The 23,768-nt window shown below is 38.9% G+C and overlaps 2 protein-coding genes across 2 annotated transcripts in view; one reads left to right on the forward strand and one right to left on the reverse strand.

The window, feature by feature from the left end:
• MEGF10 (multiple EGF like domains 10) overlaps positions 1 to 23,768 on the forward strand; it is a 421,346-nt gene that overhangs the window by 28,013 nt on the left and 369,565 nt on the right. The window lies entirely within an intron of this gene.
• C2H5orf63 (chromosome 2 C5orf63 homolog) lies at positions 1,085 to 23,095 on the reverse strand. The gene is made up of 4 exons (XM_004448161.4): positions 23,039 to 23,095; positions 6,075 to 6,195; positions 2,396 to 2,452; positions 1,085 to 1,733 (listed from the first exon to the last, which is right to left on the reverse strand). Exons 2-4 carry the CDS (start codon positions 6,186 to 6,188, stop codon positions 1,557 to 1,559), a joined length of 348 nt encoding a protein of 115 aa, XP_004448218.1. The 5' UTR covers positions 6,189 to 6,195; positions 23,039 to 23,095; the 3' UTR covers positions 1,085 to 1,556.

The raw sequence follows: 23,768 nt of genomic DNA on the forward strand, positions 1-23,768 counted from the left end.
TCACTTGATTAGATCAGGCCCACCCAGGATAATCTCCCTTTTGCCATAAAATGTAACATAATCAAGGGAGTTATAGTTCATCGTATTCATAGGTCCTACCACACCCATATGGAGGGAACTCTACAAAAGAGAGGGTCACTAGGGGTTATCTTAGGATTCTGCCTACTATAAAAGTCAATGAATTATTTATAATATCAAATAAAATGTATTCCAGATATTTGTAAACTATAAAAACTGCTATTGAATTATAAGATCTTTTTGTTCTATTATCACTTTGGAGGGCTTTTAAAGTTGCGTCCAAATTTATGGTGAATCTAGGTAGCTGAGGATGTTGGATGTGAGATAACACAATGAGGGCCTCTGCAGTAAACCCGAGTGGTATCGAAACTAGGGGTTGGAGGGTTACACCTGGCCTCTACTGCTGACTGGCTGTGGAACCTCAGGCTAAATCCCTGACACTCTGTTAATTTCAGATTTCTCCTCATGTGAAAAGTGCGGGGGTGGGACCAGACAATGTCTACAGTCTCTGCCAGCTCTAATATTCTATAATTCCTAAGACTAACTCATACTATCAAATTAAAAATCTAGCCAAATGACTCACACTATTCAAATTCATTAAAATAGTTCATAAAAGAAGTTCACTTTAGATGAAATTGTAATGATGCGATTTTAAGAGGAAAAAGGCAGTTGTTTTTAAATGAATCCATTTGTATACTGGCTAAATCTGACGAAATATAAATAAGGGGAGACATCTAAACTTTTAATACTTCACAATGTAAAATCCATATTTTTGTCTTTAGATGAAAAAATCTGTCCATATCACCAAGATATTATAATAAGTTGAATGAACTAGATTGATAACAGAATAATAAAGCCAGTTCTCAAATGTTATGAATCAATTCACTGATTATGTATAAAGCCTGTTGAGATTCTTATACACATTTTGAGGGTATAAGTCTTTCTTTTGTTTTTCTCAAATGAAAACTTAGCAGCTAGGATAATGATTCTCTTCTATCCAACAAAAATGAACTCTCATTTTAAACAGGTATTATTAAATCTCACTGAAATAAACTTCATGCAGATGTATTCGTTAAAACATCCTTTATTGACTGTGCACTGTGTATTAACAATTCACATTTCACTTTATCTACTGAGTGGCAGAGCATTTATTCTTCATTAAAAAGTTAAGCCCTCTAGGGCAGTAGCAGGGATGCAGAGTGCTCTTCCTATAAATGGGACTGTCCAGCAATTGTGAAGGGTTTCCATATTAATACAAAAGGGGAAAATAAATAAGCCAAGTGGACCTCTTTATCCCTTCGTTACCCTCCACCCCCCACCCCCTGACCAACATACTCATCTTCATAAAATGCTAACAGGTAGGCAGTTCCCACATTGGTTCTTCTATCACTAAGAAGAGGAATGTCAACATTTGGCACTCAATGAATACAGAACATTCTTCAGGCTGTGTGAAACTGACATAAGGAATATGAGGCCATGGTCATTCCTCAGGAAGATGCCTTCTGGACAGAGAGGGTTAAAAATATGGAGGGCATTACTCAGTCTCCAGCACCTTGCTGCTCAAGTTTCTGGAGCTGTTTTTCAAGTTTTGAGATGTTTACTCGATGCATCATCAGAAACTGGCCATTCAAATGGAAGACAGGAATGTCAAATTTATACCTTTCATACCATGCAGAGTTTTCTGGAAGTGTGATGTCCACCTCCTGTAAAATAAACTGAAAAACAGAAAGACTAAAGTTCTGTATTTCAGAAAACATGGAATAATATGACTGCAGTAATATATTAATCCCCAGAACTCTTCTAATGCTCAGAGCTTTTTTGTTTTTTAAGGTCCACAGTGATCAGATAAACCCTGATTTCTATAACTTGACCACTCTCCTTCTATCCCCTATTCCTAATCTTGCTACTCTTCTGCTACACCTGTTAAAACTCAGCATTGAGACACAACTCATTTCTCAATGGAATAAAATGTGACCCAATTGGGAAGCTGCCTGAGAACCAGGCCAGAAGTGTTTTGGTTGCAAGAATAGGAAAGGTGCGATGGTGCTCTCCATGGAAACACTTCCATAGAAAACACAAAACAAGAAAAAAGGAACGGGGGTCAAAAGTTTAGAGAAAGCACAAATGCAGCACCTGCTAGTTAACTTTGACTCATATTAAGAGTCAAAGTAAGAAAACCAGTACTGCTCAGAGAAAAACACTTAGGGGTAATGAGTTTTATGGAAATCAGCACTAAAATCTCTCTCTGAAGAATAGTATGAAGATTTAAATGAAAAACCATTTAATCTCTTTTCCTAAAGAAAAGATCCAGGCAAATACTGTATACCACACACATTATCCATTCCATATACATAAAAGCCACACTGCATTATATTACTCTGTTTTTATAAGGCTTGATTACTTCCTTGGCTTCATCACAAAGTAGGCATGGATCCTACAAGAAACAAAAAATAAAGCCATTAAAACCAAAGGATGGTTAGTTAGGTGGCCAGCAAAAAAACATAAGAAGCAGATTATACTTATTTTAAAAGACAGTTTTCTACCAGGTCAATTACATTGCTCTACTTCCAAGCAAACACTGCCATAGAATAAACAGCTAGTATTTCATTGTAGATTGGTTCTCAGTATTTTTTGAGTTGTTTTGTTTTTCCTTCATAAATGTATTAATAAATAATAAATATATGTTTACACTTGTCAGTGGCTTTATCTAATTGCTATGTGGGCGGGTTCCTTTCCACTGACCCATAGGTGGGGCTTTGTCTTTTGTAGGGCAGGAGCCCCTTCCTGCCTTACATAGCTGGTTATGGCTAACACAACCAGAATGGCTTGTGTTCTGATCACAGTGGTCACTGATCAGTCCATAGGATGAAACCCATGAGAACTGAGGGAGATAATATCGTTATAAAGTAAAAAGTCTCTATTTACTTTGGATGATAATTATACCAACTCATTAATATTTTGCCCGTTTTCTCAATAGGAGTTATCAGGAATCAGTTTCCTGGATTCTTCACAGGAGGAACACCAAGTTTCAGTGCCCACTGTTTCATCCCAACCACCTAGTAGAGAAATCTGTCTATCTGGATCATTGGCGGTTCTAAAGACTTCTCAGCCCTTGACTCTAAATAGGAACTAGCTATAGGTTCTTGTGCGTGAGATCAAAACAGAATAAAAATTATTGATGCTTATATAAAAACTGCTTTTTAACATGACAAGATAAGCTGTTAAATAAAAGAGTGGCCCTCCTTCCATTTTAACTGACAGCTTATTTTGAAATAAGGACCAAAATCACCAAACGGTGGTTTTACTTCAGACAGAGGTTGTCTTTCTGGCCTTAATTTCCTGGGATCAGAGAATTAGGCTCATTATGTTATAATTAACATTATCAAATAGATTATTATGGGTAGTCTGTGACGTTTTAAGGTAATCATGCTCAAACTTTTTGAAAAGTTCCAAAGAGTCAACACAAGATCTTAAAAGCAAAACAAGAACATGCAAAATTGCAGAAGTACCAAATTTATCAAAATTTTGCTTTTATATTAAAAAACTTTTGAAGACCTGCACCCATTTTTTTTTTAACCTGAGATCCATGATGAAAGTCCATGCAAATTTTGTATGTATTTTTATGAGAGGTTTATCAAATTTTAAAGAGGTTTAGGAACCAAAAAATGATACGATCCAGTGAGCAGGACCAATCAAATACTACAAAAAATAACCAGGTTAATTCTAATAATGACTAGCCATATCATCTATTTAAATACATCTAATATTTAACAAAGGCTTTAATTCATGTGAAGATCAAACTGGTCTAAAGATTGAGGGGACTTTCAGTTTTTTTAAAGGCTACTACTTACGTCTGTTTTATAGGCTAAAGAAGTAAAGCTTCCATAGGATTACTTTTATGTCTATTGCAAAGAGAAGGAATTAACTAGGAGTTACAGTTTTGAAGGTAAGCAAGCTTTTTATCTCTTTAAAAACTGAAACAAGAGCACACTCCAGGCAGCATTATTATCATCCTTCACTGGGATTTTCCATGGTACCAATACAGCATTTGTTATTTACTCTATCCGGACATTTGTGGGGTTGGCTGTGTACCACCCACTCCCCTTTCCTGAAGCAAGAGTGCCTGGATTTTGTTTCACAAAACTACTCTCAGCATGAGGCTGACTCCAGCCCAGAGCAACAAATATGGAACACCTGACAAGCTTAAGTGGCCAGTACATCCTATCCTTCTTGGCTATGATTAGCTCAGGGATGGACCGATCAGAGTGAGTGCAAAGCCATGAACCTTTTGCTGGAGTTTCTGTAGATGTGTGAGATGTCAGATTTGGGACCTAGGATTATTGGGGTCACCAATGGGACGAGCCAGAATGAGGATGCATTTAATTCAGAAGAAGCGAAGTTGAAGAAATTGGCAATATGCTTAGTCCTTGAATCAAGATAGTTTTAAAACCAGACCAACCTATAAAACCACTTTTATTTTGTTTAAGCCACTCTGAGAAGTACTTTCTATTATTTTAACTGACAGAGACCTGAAATATATAGTTCAAGTATTTCTTTCACTGGATTGTGAACGTCTGAAGAGGGGACTGAGGGTTTATTTTATGCCTAATGGCACAAATCAAGGTTCAGTATAGATATTGAGCTGAAGAGAAAGTAAGTGTGTGGGCTTTTTCCCCCCAAATGTTTTTGGCTATCTCAGCTGCTCCAACTGGAAAACAGTGCGAGAACAGTTAGGTTGAGTGAACACCACTGTCCCTTAGGGGACTGTTTTATTTTTGTGGTTAATTCTTACACGCATTTTCCATTGTAGACCATCAGATGAAATATTTTTGTTCCATAATTTCCAGCAGTGCAATATATATTTAAATATATGAATAGAATTTAGATTAAGTACCTTCAATAAGAAATTCATTTTTAAAAACTTAAACCTTGTTTTACATTAACCATCAGATTTTCAAAATGCTAAAATACCTAAAATCTGAAAAATCTATTAAAGAGGGCTTTTTTGTTTGAATTACGGTATTATTCACTAAAGTTAATTCTATTATGTTGCACTTTATTTCTTTCATGATTACAAATCATACAAAATAATGTCAACTAGTAAAAGGAAATCAGTATTGGTGGATCTGGGTACCTGGGGAGATTGGGGTCTATTGGAGCTCTCAGATAGGGTTTGTATTTTTGTAACTGCCCTGTAAATGAAAGTACTTCAAAATTAAAAGTTAAAAAATTAAAAAAAAAAAAGGAAATCAGTAATGCTCTTACTGTAAATTTCGGGGGGAAAAAAGCAGTTAAGAAAAAAAATCTTAAACTAGCTTTTTGGCCTAAAGCTTGTGTGAGTTAGGGATAGGAAAATTAGTATTTCTAAATGACACATTTGGGAAACGGACTTTGGCCCAGTGGTTAGGGCGTCCGTCTACCATATGGGAGGTCCGCGGTTCAAACCCCGGGCCTCCTCGACCCGTGTGGAGCTGGCCATGCGCAGTGCTGATGCGCGCAAGGAGTGCCTTGCCACGCAAGGGTGTCCCCCGTGTGGGGGAGCCCCCACGCGCAAGGAGTGCGCCCATGAGGAAAGCCGCCCAGCGTGAAAAGAAAGTGCAGCCTGCCCAGGAATGGCGCCGCCCACACTTCCTGTGCCGCTGACAACAACAGAAGCGGACAAAGAAACAAAAGCAGACAAAGAAACAAGACGCAACAAATAGACACCAAGAACAGACAACCAGGGGAGGGGGGGAAATTAAAATAAATAAATAAATCTTTAAAAAAAAAAAAAAATGACACATTTGTAAACATCATATTATAATGTGATAGGCCTTTTTTTTCATATAGGGTCAGATGATAATTAAATACATTAATTACTCTCATAATTATGAGACAGTGAAGTGTCTGGGAAGGAAATAAAAGTTACTACCATTGTGATGATGGAAAATTTGAGGAGCAGATCTAAAGACAGTTCATTGCTTTTCCTTTCAACTTTTTCCCCTTTCTTAAAAGTAAAACTTTCTTCACCCAACAAATACTTTTTAAAGTAGTAATTTTATATTTTTATTCTGTACCTTTGTGAATAAGGTCAGCACAGGTAGAGCAGTCTTAGAGGTAGAGAGATTTCTCAAAAGAAGTTCAAAGGAGAATCTGGCAACTTGTATTCTATGGCCTTGAAACCAAAGCATCTTAATTCTGCCAAAAGAAAGATAAATCTATAAATTTAGATGCCCTTGACTTTGTTCTTCACAATATAAACAGTAAGTTAAAAAGCTATATGATAGAATTTGAAGACTTCAAATTGCTTCTTGGAATCCAGGAGTATGAGAGAGGCCCAGATTTTGGCAGGTCTCCATGATGCCTCAACATTTGCTGTATTTTAAACAAAACAGAATTTAATGGGAAAAAAATCCATATCTGTGCATGTAAATAGAATAGCTAGTGCCTAATCTCTTGGTTTCTGTAAACAAACTGCATGTGTTTGTTAGTCTGGATACAAAACTAAATTTCACTTGAAGATTTTGTCAGCATCCTGAAATCTCCTGAAATGTGGAGTTTTTATTCAAAGGGATAGAGTCTCTTATTGGCAAGCATTCACTAGTATCCTACCACATAAACAACAACAACAACAACAACAAAAACAATTAGTAAGCAAACCCAAGTCCCCAGTTGAAGGTTCAAGCTATATCTTATGACATCTCTTCCCTTCAGCTTCAAGAAATAGGAGAAAAACAGAGTTGTACTTAGAAGAACTACAGAAGGAAATTAGGCTGAGTTAATTTGCCAGGAAAAATAAATTAATAAAACAAGCTGTTTAAGAAGTATTTCAAAAGGAGATTGCCATCATTTTTTAAAGCCTCATACACAAATGTAGTAGTGTTTCTACTGGAGATTTTCCAATAAGGACAACTTAGTAGTAACAGCATGTCAAACACAAGGCTTTGAAGCTCCCTAATCGTGCTACTTTGCTCAATGTAAAGACACCCTGATTATTCCTAGTTATTCTAGTCAGCCTCCAATTTTGTCCTTAAAATTACAAATATAATTTTAAAACAAATGTGCATTGGTAACATGATCATTTATCCATCTTTTCAAGATGAATTCATTCCTGGAATGTTCATTTCTTACCTTTGCTTCTCTCTCGCTTTCTCTCACCGCCCCCCACCCCCCAATCTATTAAATACCACTTTCCCCTCACTTTACAATGCTTTGGTCACAAAGATCCTCTTTCTGTTCCTTGTGTACCCAAAGATCATTTCTTCATCGGGACCTCTGCACTCGCTGTCCTGCTCCTCTTCCTAAAAAGCTCCTAAGGAGCTTCTCATTGTCCTGGGCTCATGTCACTTCCCTAGAGTGGGAGTAATGACCAACTTACAAGTGCTGGCCAGCCCATCTCTCTTCATCTTCATACCTTACTATAGTTTTCCTTTACTCTAAATTATCTAAACTTTATTTATTAATATGTCCCCTCAAGTATACGTTACGTAAGAGCAGAAACTTGTTCACCCCTGTATGTGCTAGCTCCCACAACTATGTCTGGCACATTATTAGTTGTTTTAATACTTGTCTGAATGTTGAAAGTATTGGAGTACATCTTTCACATCCTCTAGTCTCACTTCTAACCCTGATGAGACATTCAAGTGTGCATGGTAGTCACTTTATGTGTCTATCTCATACCAAAATGGCAGTGCTCCTCAAGGCTCTACAAGAATGTGGGTCAGGGCACTGCAGCTTGTTCTAATCCCTCCACCACCATCTCAAACCTTCCCCTACTCTGCTCCACAGAGCATGACTCTATAAATTAAGTGCCAAATTTCCACTGGCTACCGGGCTCCTTGATGACAGATTAGCCTTAAGCTCATTTCAAACAGACTGATAGGACTTTAGAGAAAAACATCAACTCATATCAAACTGCAGTAAAGATCACAGGAGCAAAACGACTGGATACTAATCCTTGAAAACGACAATCTTTCCTTTATTCTTAAACCCTTACGTATCTACTTCTCCCAATCTCTCTGCTAACTCAAAGATCCTAATAATGCATAAAAAAGGAATATGGTGAGAATTTTGCCATGATTTGCTATCTAGCATTGTTCCAAGGTGAAAATTGAATCTAAACAATTTCACAATATGCTGCTCTATTCTCAAGTGTTAAGCCCTGGTATAAAGATTTTCCATAAATTCAGGAAAATAACAACTCCAGTAGACTGAATGTGGTTGGAGACACAGCTTCTAAACATAATGCTGTCTACACAGGATATAAATGATGGGGGAAAACAGGATGATGGCCATGTTTAAGCTAGGTAGAAATTTCTGCATTACTGGATTTGGGTAGGCTCTAGGCCCAAAGTGGCACAACCTCCTAGGTTATTGAGTTAAAGAAGCTACACTAAGTATGGAGAAGAAAGAAAAATTTTAAATTAATGTTGATAGAGTAAATGCAGGAAGAAAGTCCTTGGAAATGAGAAGGATCAGGCCATCTATGGCAGTGACCTAAGACTACAACACAGGCAGTGAACCAATGATTTTGATGGAGGGATTTAAGATTTATTGATGTCTGGCTAGTAAGGAAAGAAAAACTTATTGCTTTTATCCAGCCGAGTTGAGACTGAGGTGTTAGGGCTTTAAAAAAAAATCCACATTCACAATGGAAACCTGCTTCAGTATTTCTAACACAACAAAACACAGCATGTGGTCTTGGTTGTGCCCAAGACAAATAAAATCTGTCATAGTAAACAGAGTTGCTATTCACTCTAGATTTGTTGGAGTATATATTCAAACAAAACCAGAGAGCTAAGAAAAGTCTTCAGTGATTCCACAATCATTTATTTCCAACTAGTCTTCTTTTCCACTGACATTGTCTATTTCTACTTTTTCACATTTTAAAACCCTTAAGCATGGTACATTTGCTTACTAAGGAATGCATCAGCATTATGTAGTTCTATTAACTGCATATTTTCAAATGCTCTAAGGCACATGCATTTTACCATATTCTAAAATTAACTTATTTCTTTGGGAGCACTGTATTATAAAATTAGTGTCTGATACAAAGCAAAGGTTCCCTACACCTCTCCTAGGCATAATAAGATATTAAGGTTAAAATCCTGAACACTGGTGTCCACTTAATTCTAGAAAAGAAAAAAAAAGTGAAAAAATGACACTCCAATTGAACTCTATAATATTCTTCTTAGAATATTTTAGTAACTCTGTAAACCATAACACCATTACTATCAATGTCACATTCACTGAATCTTGCCTTCTTGAAGTAAAATCTCAACATGGGCTACTCTGTCATTGTGACATTTTCATTAGTTCTATTATTTTTGAACAGTATCTTGGCATTATAAAAAAATATCCTGAAAAGCGGTCTCTGCCTGTTAGCTCATAACTGTGAGAGACAATGCTTTTGATCATGTCATTGAATTTAGTCATGGAATATCTATCCTTACACACAATTTTATTCTTTGTGTTTTGTTATATGCCTCTGTGATTTGAGCGAAAAAAAAGAGTTGTGTTCATAATATCAAAAAAGTACAACTGGGTCACCTTTGTCATAAAATAATAATAATAATAAAGCAGAAGGCATACAACTGGACTTAGAATGTGACTAAAACACATTCCAGTGCCTAACAATGAAGATGGTAACTTCCTGCTGTTCCAAGTGCAGTGCCCTTCGGAGGCACAGATCACCCTGAAAGAGAATGTGAATGCTGGCCTTTCAACAAAACTGAGGCTGACTTCAGTGGTCTTTATGACAGAATCAAATACAACACGGGGGGAGGACTGATTGTACCAATTCAGTCCTCCTTGAAGCAAGATAAGGAAGATAACTTTATAGCATTTTCACTGTGAAGAACTGAAGGGCATACCATTAAAGCAACTGATTACAGTACAGAAAGAGGCCAGGATTGTTTGAGACTTTATTAAGGATTACTCATTTCTTGCATGAGGAGCTGCCAGGCTATGGCTGCACAGCACTTATGTGGGACTCCTGGATGCTTCAAACACTGCGTGTGTCTGATTAGAAGGGAAACAACATTGTTCTCGCCTGAGTAGAGAAACTGACCTTCACTGACCAGAATTTTTATTCATACAAAGAATCCTTTGGCACACCGAACCTCCAAGCTCATAGGATCCCTCATCAGCAAGCTCCAATGTTAGTTCATGAGCAAAATCAAAGTCTGTAAGCCCAGGCACTGCCTTAGTTATTAACAGGTTCAGTTATTAACAGGTTCGGGTGGAGCATCTTCACAAGAGTATAATGTAAATTTAAAGCTGAACTGACATTAACCAAACACTATTACCATAATTCCTGCTGAATGTGTGTTCCATACAGTGGCTCAGGGCTTCCTTTTAGTCATTTGTGCCATGTGAGATGTCAAGTCCTCCATTTCACATTCATTACCATCTAAGTATAATGGTTCCTATTTTCACCAAATGGCTGGAAATACACACATACACACACACACACACACCCTTCTCTTTTTGGAACAAAACTCAATATTCAGTTTACTGAAAGTTTATGTAATGAGGTAGGGTTTCTCTTAGGAGACTCATATGGCTCACTAGGCTCTACTCACTCCCAGGAAACAGGGACAAATGATTTTGCCCAGGGCTTCTCTGAGCTTTTGGTCAGTCAGCTGTATCCACATCTACTCCCCATGTAAGTGCAAGCCTAGCTTGGGATCATGGGTACAGGGGTGAGAGGGAGAGTAGTCCTTATGGTGCCAAGGAGAAGCAGAGCACAGGAACAAATATCAAAACAGGAAATGGAGCAGATACTTTGAGGTGTCAATCCCAAGAGGTCAAGCAGGGAGAGAATGAGACTGCAATACAGAAACAGGGTATGGAAAGGTAGAAAGCTGTATTAGTCAGCCAAAGGGATACGGATGCAAAGTACCAGAAATCTGTTGGCTTTTATACAGGGTATTTATTTGGGGTAAAAGCTTACACAGTTACAAGGCCCTAAAGGGTTGAACTCAAGGTTCATTTCTCATCCAAAGTCATTTGCCCCATGTTGAAGCAAGATGGCAGGCGATGTCTATAAGGGTTCAGCCTTCCTCCTTCTCTTAAGGCTCCACTGGCCCAGCTTCTTCTGATCTTAGCTGTAGGCTGGAGGGCCCATTTCTTTCTGAGCCAGCTGCTTTGTTCTCTTCACAAGGCCCCTGTAAACTATCATGCAAATGGTTCATCTCTCTCCCCAGTGCCTCAGGATCAAAGTTCTCTCCTCAGCCATGTCTATGGAACTTTCTTCTTCTGTATATTTTTTCTGTGTTCTTGATTGAGTGTCCATTTACATAGCCCATGAAGGGGGCAGTGACTCAACCCTGCACATTTTAATGATGTGGTCAAATCAAAGCCCTAATCTTGATTTAATCAAGTAAACGTAAAGCCTCTGAATTTAAATCAATCAAAGGGTATCATGCCCAGAGAAACAGACTAGTTTAAATACGTAATCTATATCTCTTTTTGGAACTCATAAATAATATCAAACTGCCTCAAAGGTCCAAACTGAAGTGGGGCCCTAACTCACTGGTGTGTGTGGGGTCCCAGATGCTTTTCCAGTGCTTCAGCCTCAGTCATAGTACCTGCCCAGGGGAACTGCTCGGGAGGAAGAGCCAGCTCGGGCAAGATGTTGCAACCAAGATCCTAAGCTAACCTCCCCCCTTCTGGGGCCAACTGTATATGGTGTCATGCTCATTTTCATTCTGACTGTTCAGTTTGGGCTACTGATTTCTTCCTAAACAGCACATTAAAACATGAGTAGGCTTATATCATGCCCCAGCGCCGAGGGAGAGAGAAGCAGTTTCTCATGGTACATGTCCACCACACTCCCTGAAGCCTCTGTCTGCAAATTTCAGTACCAACAGGTCCATCACATGGGACACCAAAGGCAGCACAGTATCAGTTTCCAGAAAGGAATGATTGGTCAAATGAGTGTCTAGGGACCCTTTTTTATTTCCCTTCAAATTATTACCACTACTGCAGGATTCTAAGTATGTGGACATCTCTCTTCCACTACTTGTACTCAGTGGGTACTAGATTGATTTCACTGCTCCGTACAAAAGTTATTTAGTCATTTGAAGTATGGGTCTTGCCTATCCAATAAGATTATAATTTCACTAAAGTTATTCTGCCTTTACATGTCCACCATTTAGTACATGTATCCCCCTTCCTCCCCTCCTAATTCTAAGTTAAATTAAGCCACTAGAATGTTTCTTCACCCTGACTGGTATTTGACCCATTTCTTTCCCTCACAGAGAAATCTCTCACATGGATAAATGAACTCCCATACTAGGTAAAAGAAAAAAGAACAATAAAGAAGTATTTCAATGGAGTCAAGAGAAGAGAGTAAAATTCTTAACTGAAACAATATAAATTATGTCACTTCATAGTGATTAGTAAACTAGTGATACCATTCTCTCATTTGTTCCATTGAGGGGAAGGAAGGGTTTAAAATGAATAACAGATGATCCTAAACCATAAAGAGCTAAAAAAAGCTAGTCAGGAGATAATTATTTGTAGAGGTAAATTAGAAAACAGGAGAGATTCCAAGAGGGGCAGATGACAGGTGACTTCAAATGTTGTAAGAGAAAGGTAAAGAGTACTATGAGCTAAGATGGTAGGTGGTTTCACAGAAAAGAAAGATCTTAAGTAATTTAGGATGTGGATATGTAGGACAAAAGGGAAGTATTCTACTTTGGGGTCAGACATAAAGGTGCTGAGGTGGGAATGTCATGACATGTGTTGGGGTAATATATGAATAGGGTAGATAGATCTGTTGAAGAACAATGGAAAATAAATTTTGGAGGTGGACTATGAGTGACTGTAGAGGATCTTTAATTATGGCAAAGCAATGAGTGATTTGTCATATATGTCTTGTGAACTAATGACGGATTTTGAACAAGAGAGCAATGTGATAGAACCAGTGTTTTGGAAGAGTAATCTGGAAGCAGCATGCAGGGTAGATTGCAGAGGAAAAGAATGGAGGCGGAAAACAGTGCAATGTAGATGTAGGTGAGAGTGATTCATTCATTCAACTACTAGCTAATGTTTTCCATTTACCAGGTACTATTACACATGCTGGAGTATAGTGGTGAACAAGAAAGCAATGTCCATGCCTTCATGGGGTATACCTTTTACAGAAGAGACTCTTTAATGTCAGACAACATCAGAAAGCGGTAAGTATAGGGGAGAGAGTAAAACAGGGTGATGTGGTGATGACTACCGTGGCTTCTTTTAGGAGAGTACTCTCCGAGCAGGTCCTGTTTGAGCTGTTGAGACTAAAAGATGAAAAGGTGCAAAGATCTAAAGGATGAACATTTCGGATAGAGGGAATAGTAAGTGTAATGGCCCTAAGGTGAAGACAAACGACTTATTGTAAAAAACCAGAAAGGACAGTGTGGCTGAGGAACAGGTTACAAAGCGGTAGGTGATGGGGTTAGAAAATCAGGGGTCAGATCATGAAAGACCTATGGATTATGTTAAGGAATTGGGATTTTTATTTTAAGTATGATTAGATTTATAAGAGGGAAGTGATGTGATCTCATACACATTTTTAAAAGATGGCTTTAGATGCTGTGTGGAGAATGGAAGAGGGGCCCAGTTAGGAAGCTACTACTGCAGTAGGCCAGGTGAGAGAAGATGGTGGCATAGACTAGGGTAGAAAGGCAGATGACAGAATTTACCATGAATTGGATATTAGGGATTAACAAAAGGATGACCGTCAGGACCATCCCAGTTTCTGGTCTTTAGCCTCTAGGTAGATGGTGGTATCATTTACTAAAATAAGGAGGACTGAGGCAGGAAGAGATGGAGAGATGTGTGGAACCAAGAGCCTGGTTTGGGATGTGTTAGAGCCTAAGTAGAGAGTGGCATACACGGATTGGGTACTTAAAGAGAAGCCAGGATGAAAGATAAAAATTTGAGGGGGAGCAGATGTGGCTCAGGCAACTGGGCACCTGCCTCCTATATGGGAGGTCCCAGGTTCAGTTCCTGGTGCCTCCTAATGAGGACAAGAAGACAACAAGCAGACAGATGAGGGAGCCATCTTGGGGGCGAGGAATAAACAACAACAACAAATTTGAGACTCCACTAGTTTAAGGATTATATTTACAGTAATGGAAGTAGATGAAATCATGTAACTGGCACAGAAAAAGAAAAAAGGGCCAGAACAAAGGTCCAAGGCAGTTCAACATTAATAGGCTGGGTAGAGAGGAGCCAGCAAGGGAGGCAAAGAATGATTGGTGAAGGAGGAAGAAAACCAAAAGTGTGTCATCACAGAGGCCAAGGGGAGAAAGTATTTCCAAAAGGAGTGAGTGGTCCATTGTCAAGTAGAGTGATGAGGATCTGGACTAGAATACGGGCAGTGAGATAATCTGCCACAAATCAGATGAGACAGGATGTTACTGATGTAGTTCCAAAGGGATTAAATCTCTCAACCAATGCCTACCCTTGAAATGAAATACCTCATCTGGTTCTTGCCTAATTAAGCTTCTCAACCAAAAAATGTTTCTTCTGAAGACAGTGGCAGTGGGCTGAGGGAAAAAAGTAAAGGCAAAAGATGACTGGGTGTGCTGGTCTGAAGCTGGATGTATCCCAGAAAAACATGTTCTAAAATCGAATCCATTCCTGTGTGTGTAAACCACTGTAAGTAGGACATTTTGATGAGGCTACTTCAGTTAAGGTGTGATCCACTTTATTCAGGTTGGGTCATAATCCTTTTACTGAAGTTCTTTATAAATGGAATGAAATTCAAAAGAGAGAGAAAGAAAGCCACCGAAGCAAGAAGCTGAAATCAACATAACCCAGAAGAGGAGGGAGAGACCAGCCTTGCCATGTGGCAGATAAAGCAAGGATTGCCAGCAGCCGGTCTTTAGGAAGAAAGCCCTGCCTTGATGATGCCTTGATTTGGACACTTCCTCAGACTCAAAACTGTAAGAAAATAAATTTCCATTGTTCAAGCCAAACTTTTTCATGATATTTGTTTTAAGCAGCCAAGGAAACTATAATAAAACACTGGGTATCTTAAAATAAAATAAATGTAAAAATTATTTTCTAAGTTATAAAGCAGTATAGAGAAATCAAGCATAACTACTAACAAATATTACTAAAAGTAAGCTATTGTTATAATAACAATATTGTTATATTGTTATAATGATTCTATTGATTGAAAAGTGCCTTTAGATGTCTAGTAATAAAAGTCTCAGAAATAGGGAACTGCAGAACCAGAAAATATTTCAAAAATAAAGAGCTGAAAGTTTCAGATTGTGAATTTTACTTACATACAGATTTCTGAGACAGGATATCACTGACTAGAGATCCAACATATTTATCATATTTCTCTGCTAGTAAGCATGTCACTAAGTCTAGGTAAGACTGAGCATCTAGATTAGCAATTACCTCAGTACCACATAGTAGCTTATCTTACTCAGGCTTCACAAAATTACAGAATAGTGCACTGAAATTTAATCTGTGAGGAACTGAGATTTCCCCTTGACAGGCAGAAAACAAAGGCCAGTTACCTTCCAGTTGCTCTTTCCCAATACTTTCCTTTATTTTTCAAAGAGAAGAAAATTCATTACTGTTATTACTTTACTAACGATATACTCAATCCGTATGTCAAAACAGAAGTTGCCTAGTAATAGTAAAGTTGGATATTACTGATAATCTATAAAGACACAATTTATTCCAAGTAGTTTTGAATAAATTTTCTAGAAAGGTCAAAATAAATTTAAATGAACATAGCTCCAACTAACTCATCAATCAGGGGACTAGGCTGAAAATGTTTTAATTCTTAATTTAGAGCCTTAAAGTTATCTTCATGTAACTTTTTGGTTAGAATTCAGCATCTTTAAATTCCTTGAGTGTGTTTTTCAGTGAAGATATCATAAAAATTAGCCCCAAATAAATAGGTAACTGCTACTAACTAGTTCTGAGATGCTGGGCAAATCTTCATCTCATTAAGCCTCAGTTTCACTGTAAAATAGAAAGGCAATCAGTTGTCCTCTATACCACCTAGTATTTCATTTATAGAGACCCAGAGGAATCATGCCCACAGTCTTGGCCTTCAAATGTCCTCTTGATCAGAAGTCACACTCTGAAGAAATGCCATGGGAATAGTCTATGACGTCTAAAGGCCTTTGTTTTAGTTTCCTTGGCTGTTCAAGCTATTTCCAACTTTAACAATGGAAATTTATTTGTTCAGAAAAAAAGTCTAAATCAAGGCATCATCAAGGTGATGTTTTCTCCCCAAAAATATGGTATTCTGGGGCTGTGTATTAGTCAGTCAAAAAGGGGTGCTGATGCAAAATACCAGCAATCTATTAGCTTTTATAAGTTATTTGGGGTAGAAGCTTATAGTCACAAGGCCCTAAAGAGCCCAACTCAAGGCAACATAAGAGGTACTTCCCATCCAGAGTCTCTTGCCACATGTTAAGGCAAGATGGCAGGCAATGTCTGCGAGGGTTCAGCCTTCCTCTTTTCTCTCTCCTTTTTTTAAGATTTATGTATTTATTTCTCTACCCTTCCCCCCCCCCACACACACGTTTGTTCTCTGTGTCCATTCGCTGTGTGTTCTCCTGTGTCTGCTTGTATTCTCATTAGGTGGCACTAAGGATCTGTGTCTCTTTTTGTTGTGTCAACTTGCTGTGTCAGCTCTTCATATGTGTGGTACCACTCCTGGGCGGACTGCAGTTTCGCGTGGGGTAGCTTTCCTTGTGTGGGGGACGTTCCTTGTGTAAGGGGCACCCTTACATGGGGGCATCCCTGCATGGTCCGGCACTCCTTGCACATAGCAGGAGGGCCAGCTCATCACACAAGCCAGGAGGCCCTGGGTATAGAATCCTTGGACCTCCTATATAGTGGGCAGATGCTCTATCTGTTGAGCCACATCCGCTTCCCCCTCTTTCCTCTTAAGGCTTCTTGGTCCCAGCCTCTTCCAGTCTGAACTGTAGGCTGACATAGGGCTCATCTCTCTTCCTCTGGGGCTCATTTCTTTCCGGGTTCAGCTGCTTTGTTTTCTTCATAATGTCAACTGTAAACTATCGGGTTTATCTCTCTCTCTGGGGTTGTAGGATCCTTTGTGTATCTTCTTTGTTTGTGTCTACTTCCGAGTGAAAGTCTGTTTTATCAGCCCACCAAGGGGGCTGGTACTCAACACTGAGTCACACTCTAATGAATTGGTTGAATCAAAGCCCTAATCTTAACAAAATTTAATCAGACATCTCAGATGAATCTAATACAATCAAAGGGTTATCACACCCAGAGGAAAAGACCAGTTTACAAACATCTATTTCTTTCTGGAATTCATAAATAATACCATACTGCCACAGGCAGGCTGCTGGTGATCCTTGGTCCTCAGCTTATCACATGGTAAGGTACATGGCAGCATCTCCTGTTCTTTCTCCCTTCTCTTCCAGTTTCTGTTGATGTTCAGCTTCTGGCCGCTCCCTTTGTGGCATTCTCTCTCACTCTGTCTCAATTTCATTCTGTTTAATGGGACCTGTCATAGGATTAAGACCCATCCTGACTGAGGTGAGCCTCACCTTAACTGAAATAACCTCATCAAAAGGTCCTAATTACAATAGGGTCACACCCACAGGAATAGATTAAGTTTAAGAACATGTTTTTCTGGGGTATACTACAGCCCTGAATGAAGAATCTGAATTTCACCTGTAGGAGCTTAAAATACTAGGTCCTTGAAAGAGGACCAAAATTCATGCATAGATCCAGGTGGAAGTATAAAGGGGCTTGCTCATTGCAACCTCTCTTCTCTAACTCCTCCATCATAACTGGGAAGCTCTGGCATCAGAAAGGATGCAGTAGGGAAATGGGGGAGGTGACACTAGCATGGCCAAGAACTAATTTCACATCAGCCTAAGCATCCAAGATGGAAAAGCTCTCAAAAGGAAGAACAAAGCATTTTCTTTTTCATTAATAGAAACATTTAAAAAATTATTTTTAGTGCCATACCCTCTTCATCTTGGAACTCTCCTCTATTCCTTGAAACACCTCTGTCCTTGCCTACATGCATGGCAAGCTGATAAATATGAAGTAGAGGGCAGAGGAATCTTTGGTGTAAACAACAGTTTGTTTTTAGAATCTTTAAACCTTTCACATGTTCATGCTTTCCAGATCACTGCTTCAGAGGTGTCTACTTGGTAATAGAATTGGTGTACAAGACAATGTCAAGGAAGAATTTCCAGAATAACATTCAGTTGAGAAAAATAAAATGGTAGTGCTAATCAAGAATGGTAATGTACTTCCACTATATGCTCCTTCTCAAACCCAGGAGTCCAAAGGGGATTCTGGACTAATTTCCTTTAACAATGGAGCTTACATATAGTTCACGTTGCACTCCTCCTCTCCATCCTCAACTCCAAAAACATTGACTCAGCATTTGGCCTGTAGCCAGCACAGCATACTCCAAATTAAGAGTGTGCTACAATGTTCAGTACAATTATGACATAATGGCTGCAAAGCTGATCCTGAAAGCCAAGAAAACCTGAATAATGTGGTTGGGTTATATCATACATGAGGGCTTAATAGAATTTAAAAATCAATTTTAAAATTCTTTCATTCCATAAAGATAGCATTAAGATGAGGGCAAAATCATTCCAGTTCAAGGGATTGGAATAAAGTGCATAAGGAATTATGCAGACTCTTTTCCACATTATCTTTTTTAACCAAAATGGCCCATTCCTTTTGAAGATGTCTATAATACTTAATACTGACCCAGAAAGAAGGCAATTTCATGAAAACATCTTAGCCTTATTGTACCGATACACTAATGCTGACTTTCTACTTAAAAAGCACATAAATCATTTCAAAAACAACTGTTTGCTATTCAAAATCCACCTACCTAGGCAATGTCTACCACTCTTTGATAACACTTCACCCAATTTCAATTCATCTTGCCAAAGAGGTGAAGTTATCTTATGACCACACAAAACCTGAAATATGTGTCACCTTCTTTTAGCCATGTTGTGATAAATGGCTTTGGACATCTGAGTTACTAAATCCAGCATTGCCCTAGACTTGTGATAACAAGAAGGCCTATGCCCACCTATGCTCAATCTGAATTTTGGGAACCATCTATTCTTACGTACTAGCTCCTAACTGTAGAATCAGTTATGAGATTCTAGAATCCTCTGTATCCTATTTAGTTATTTAACACCTATCACTGATTGAATATCTTAATATTTTGGACCTTGGCAGTGACTTTGGAGATTCCCTTGCTTTATTGATAAGAAACTGTTTAACCTTAGTTTTTTATCATGCATTTTTTAAGTCCACTTCCCAATATACTCTCAACAAAGGCATAATTTTATACATAATGGGACTGACATGGTATATTCAGATCTAGAAGGGATTTCCAAGTTCAACCCCCTTTCTTCCAAAAAAATCTCAAAAACCTTTACATATTAGTCTTCACCACATACCAAATAACAAATAACATATTCCATGGGAGGCTTAAATTTTAGGCTGGAGAGAATGAGGAAAACCTTAGCCTTGGAAGGCAGAATTCTTTTACCATAAGAATAAGGTACTGATCTTTAAATCTACAAAAATTCAGATTAATTTCAATTTTGAGCCTGGAGAAACAGCTGAATTTAGATCTGCTTTTCAGTCTTATATTTTAAGCTGCCTCAACTGAATTTCTATTAAATAATAGAATTTTTTCTCTTACATGGTTGAAGAAGTAGAGTTAAAAAGTTAAATAATTCAGTTTCATACTCTCTCTCTCTTGACTAAACTAGGAGTCATTTTCCCTTTTTCATGATTAACATGAAAAAGTGTTCATTTGTTTTCATATGTAACATTCTGGTTTCTGCTGCAATTCCAATGGCAAATGAATGAAGCAGATTATAGCACATGCCTGTTCTATGACAGCACAATAAGCTTGTCAACTTGGAATTCCTCAGGAATGATACTAGTAAAGTAGAAAAGATGATTGTGGATTTCCCTCGATATTTTTGGGGCAACCCTGCCTTTAAAAAGTGACTATACATAGGTCCTTTATCGATATTTAAGGCAGGACCAAATCAAGATATGGGTGCCCTGGCCATGCTAATAGTTTGGATGGTTTGAGGTTTCTGTGGAACCCAGAAATTTATTCTTAAAATAACCCATTCCTGTGGGTGTGAACCTATTGTAGGTGGGACCTTTTGATTAGATCACTTCATGTAAGGCTCTTGGATTAGATTACTTCATTAGGGTATGACACAGGGTGGGTCTTGATCCTCTTACTTTACTTTACTTGGAGTGAAAGCAGAGATAAAAGACCCAAGAGCTCATAGAGGAAATCACAGAACCTGACAGAGAAAGCCAGGAAAGCAAGGAGCTGAAATTAACAGAACCCAGGAGAGAGAAAGCCACAGAAAGAGCAGTCAGAAGCTAAAAGCAATGAAGTCCAGAGGAGAAGGCAAAGACTGGCAGATGCTGCCATGTGCCTGATCACCCACAGCTGTAGCTCACAGAGAAAGCATCTCCTGATAATGCCTTGATTTGGATACTTTCATGGCCTCAGAACTGTAAGCTTATAAATTAATAAGTCCCCACTGTAAAAGTCAAATGATTTCTAGTATATTACCTTCATAGCCTTTAGCAAACCCAATCTTTCTAACCCCTGAAAGGAGTTCTGGCAAATATTCCTTTCTCTACCTTATTGTATTCTCAATGATGTTTCAGTGCTCCTTACAGATCCAGCCTCCCTTCAGGGACATTGTCTTTTTATTCCCGTAGCATGTACTAGCTATTTGCAGTGTACTAGGTGCTAGAATCATAAAAGGGATTAAAGCACCATCTTTGCCCTTAAGGGACTCACACCTTGGGCAGAAGAAAGATTTACAAACAAATAATATATCATATTGATGAAGGCCATAGCAGTAAAATGGTAAAATGCTCCAAAATCCTTAGAGGATAACTTCTAAAAATAGAAGGTACTTTGAGTTTTGCCTACATTTCTAGAAAATTTTAACTTGGTAAAGAATGTAATAGAGAGCAATGCATTCATGTCTCCTACTCCTTGTGGCTGTAACTGGCATGGGGAGTTAGGAATGTGGGATACCTATGCTAAACCTAGGCCAAAGCCTTTCATTTTGTGTATTCTTTCCAAAATGAATTTGTCCCTACAATGTGCTATTTGATACTGGAGAAAGGATGAAGGAAGCTCACCTAGTTCCTGCTACCTGTGTAGGTACACACACCTGGTCCAGATGGTTTCGTCCCTTCAAAATAACTGGCAACAAGATTAATATTGCATGCAGGAACTAATTCCAGCTGCCTTTTGGCTTCCCCTGACGTTCATTCCTTGAATAAAGCAATGGCAAAAATTAGATTTAAAATAAGGAGCATAAAAAAACTCACTACTTACATCAGCTCACTTTAATGTTCTATTTGAAACCCCAAGTACTGGCATTAGAGTAACTGAGTGTATTAGCCACTAGAATACACACAACAGTGTGAAATACAAAAACTAACAATAAAAAAACGAACTTTCTGAAGGCATCTCTCCACAGTGCCTACTTAACAGTATGATAGAGCCAGGCAACTGGAACAAAACAGAAATACAGTGTAATAAATTCCCAAGTTGGAAAACCCTCATTTCTATTAACTTACCTGCTATCAGTCCATTTACATAAAATTATCTAGCCACATATTCCTCTGAGGAAGGAGACAAAATATATTGATCCTTTCTTGGCAGGTGGCTACTACTCAACAAAGCAAACAGGAAAGAAAGAAAATTTGGGGACTCTACTTGTCTAAAGAACCAGCCTCACCAATCTTAATTTTCACAAGAGGGCTTTTTTGTTTCTAGCCCTATCCTCAGCAGAGTAGGACCTGGGTTAGTAGGCTACAACATTTCATAAAAAATTATGATTAGTTGTGCCTTGCCTATTACTATAATCTCTCAATACTTTCAGGGTGTATGTCTTTTTCCAACTGTTTTGTATCTCTTCTTGTTATTTACCTACAATGTACCTCAATGTATACCGCTCTAAATATTGGTAGAGGCTTCAAATGCATTTTTATAAGCTATTCCTCAGAAACATACTGAGAGGACTAGCTTCTGACAGCCACCTCAACCTGTTCAGCGTCATTAAACACACTGAGACAAGGCACTAGTGGTTGTTTAACCAAGGCAGTATAAACAGGAGCCATGTTTATGCTGGGAAATGTGCGAGAAATTATTGGGATATGACAGATCCTAGACGCTATCCCTGTCTTTGAGGAGTGGAGAATCTTGGGGTCACGCAGGGCCACACCTCTGGATTTTTTAAAAGGTCACTGAAATATAAAGTACTATATAAAACATTGTCTATTAAGACACAAGAATAAATCTAACTCAGGCCAAAAAAAAGTCTTTGTTAAAGACAACCTTAGAAACAGTCACTTGCTTATCCATGTTAGTACCAATTTAGCGGGCATTTTTCTATCCCTGGACTTATTTAAGGCATTGTTTGAGCTGATACTAGACAGGAGTGACTGAGTAAGGCTTAGTATTTGTTGGGCATTGTAGTCTCTAATTTACTCTCTCATTGCTCAGCACCCAGAGGATTGCTTTTACCCATTAAGACAGAGAGGAGATTCAGGGAGTCCCAGCACTTACGTCGTTTCTTACTGAAAATTTCAACCTTTCCACCGTCAATTAAAGGTCAACGTAGCTGCTCAAACATATTTATTTTAAAAGGTAGTTATCTCAGTGGGTTGCCAAGTGTGATTATATATTGCCACTTCATTGAATTCAAGTAAATTCGGGACGCGGCATCTGTCAAAAGATGAAGTTTAGATTTTTCTCTTAAAAAGCTATCCTTTCCTCTCGTATTTTGTTCATTTCCCAGAGAGCCATCACATACACACACGCGCGCGCGGCGTGGGCGCTGGTTAGATTTATAGCTCCCGGTTTAATTAAATTCCGTCTAACGACAATCGAAATTGGCAGCGTACGGCATAGCAAAGCGCTTACGGGCTTCCCTCCGCCGCCTACGTAGCGGCCGCGAGAATCACCCCACCGGCCCAGGCCACGGGCACCAACCTGAGTCTCCAGCCGCCAAAGGGAAATGTCGCCGCTTCCGCCCCGAGCGGGCACTTCCGCCCCGAGCCTGCCGGCACTTCCGCCCAGCACCCGCCGCGGAGGAGGCTGGTCTTCGTCCCAGAGGCATCTGAATCGCGCCTCGAAAGGGTGGCCAGGCTAAGGCCATTACGCATGGAAAGAGTGGCAATAAAACAAGACCAAAGTGTAAGGGGGAAAAATAAAAGAGAAGTAATGGAAAAGTGACTCCACGTGTTTGAGAGCCTGTGCTGTGGGAGCCAACTTTCTGAGAATGTACCGTCTCCTCCCGGCGTGTATTCATTCATTCGTGTATTATTTAATATTTACTATCTTCTTTCTCTGGGTTAGATGATGTGCACAACTGGCAGTCTTCCCTAACTTAAAATCGTGTTGTCAAGTCAGAAATAAGGAAATAATCGTTTAAATGGGTCACCTTTTGCTAAACTAAGTGCTTTAAAGGGAAGGAATATGGACCTATGAGAAGATATGTGATCTAATTGAAGAGATAGATTCTGTTCTGAAATGAAGGGGGTGGGCTGGGAGTAGAGCCCTCTAGCCTTGGGAAAAGGTGCAGCGGAGGAGCGGTGCTGGGCAGTGATATAAAGACTGACTAGTAAGGCTGGGATATAGAGAATTTGGAGGAGAGAGATGGAAACAGGCCCTTCGGAGCCCTTTAGGTTTGTGCTGGAGAAATTTTAGTTTTACTGCGTTT

Source organism: Dasypus novemcinctus, chromosome 2 (assembly GCF_030445035.2).
Source record: "Dasypus novemcinctus isolate mDasNov1 chromosome 2, mDasNov1.1.hap2, whole genome shotgun sequence".
In the NCBI taxonomy this organism is placed as follows: domain Eukaryota; kingdom Metazoa; phylum Chordata; class Mammalia; order Cingulata; family Dasypodidae; genus Dasypus; species Dasypus novemcinctus.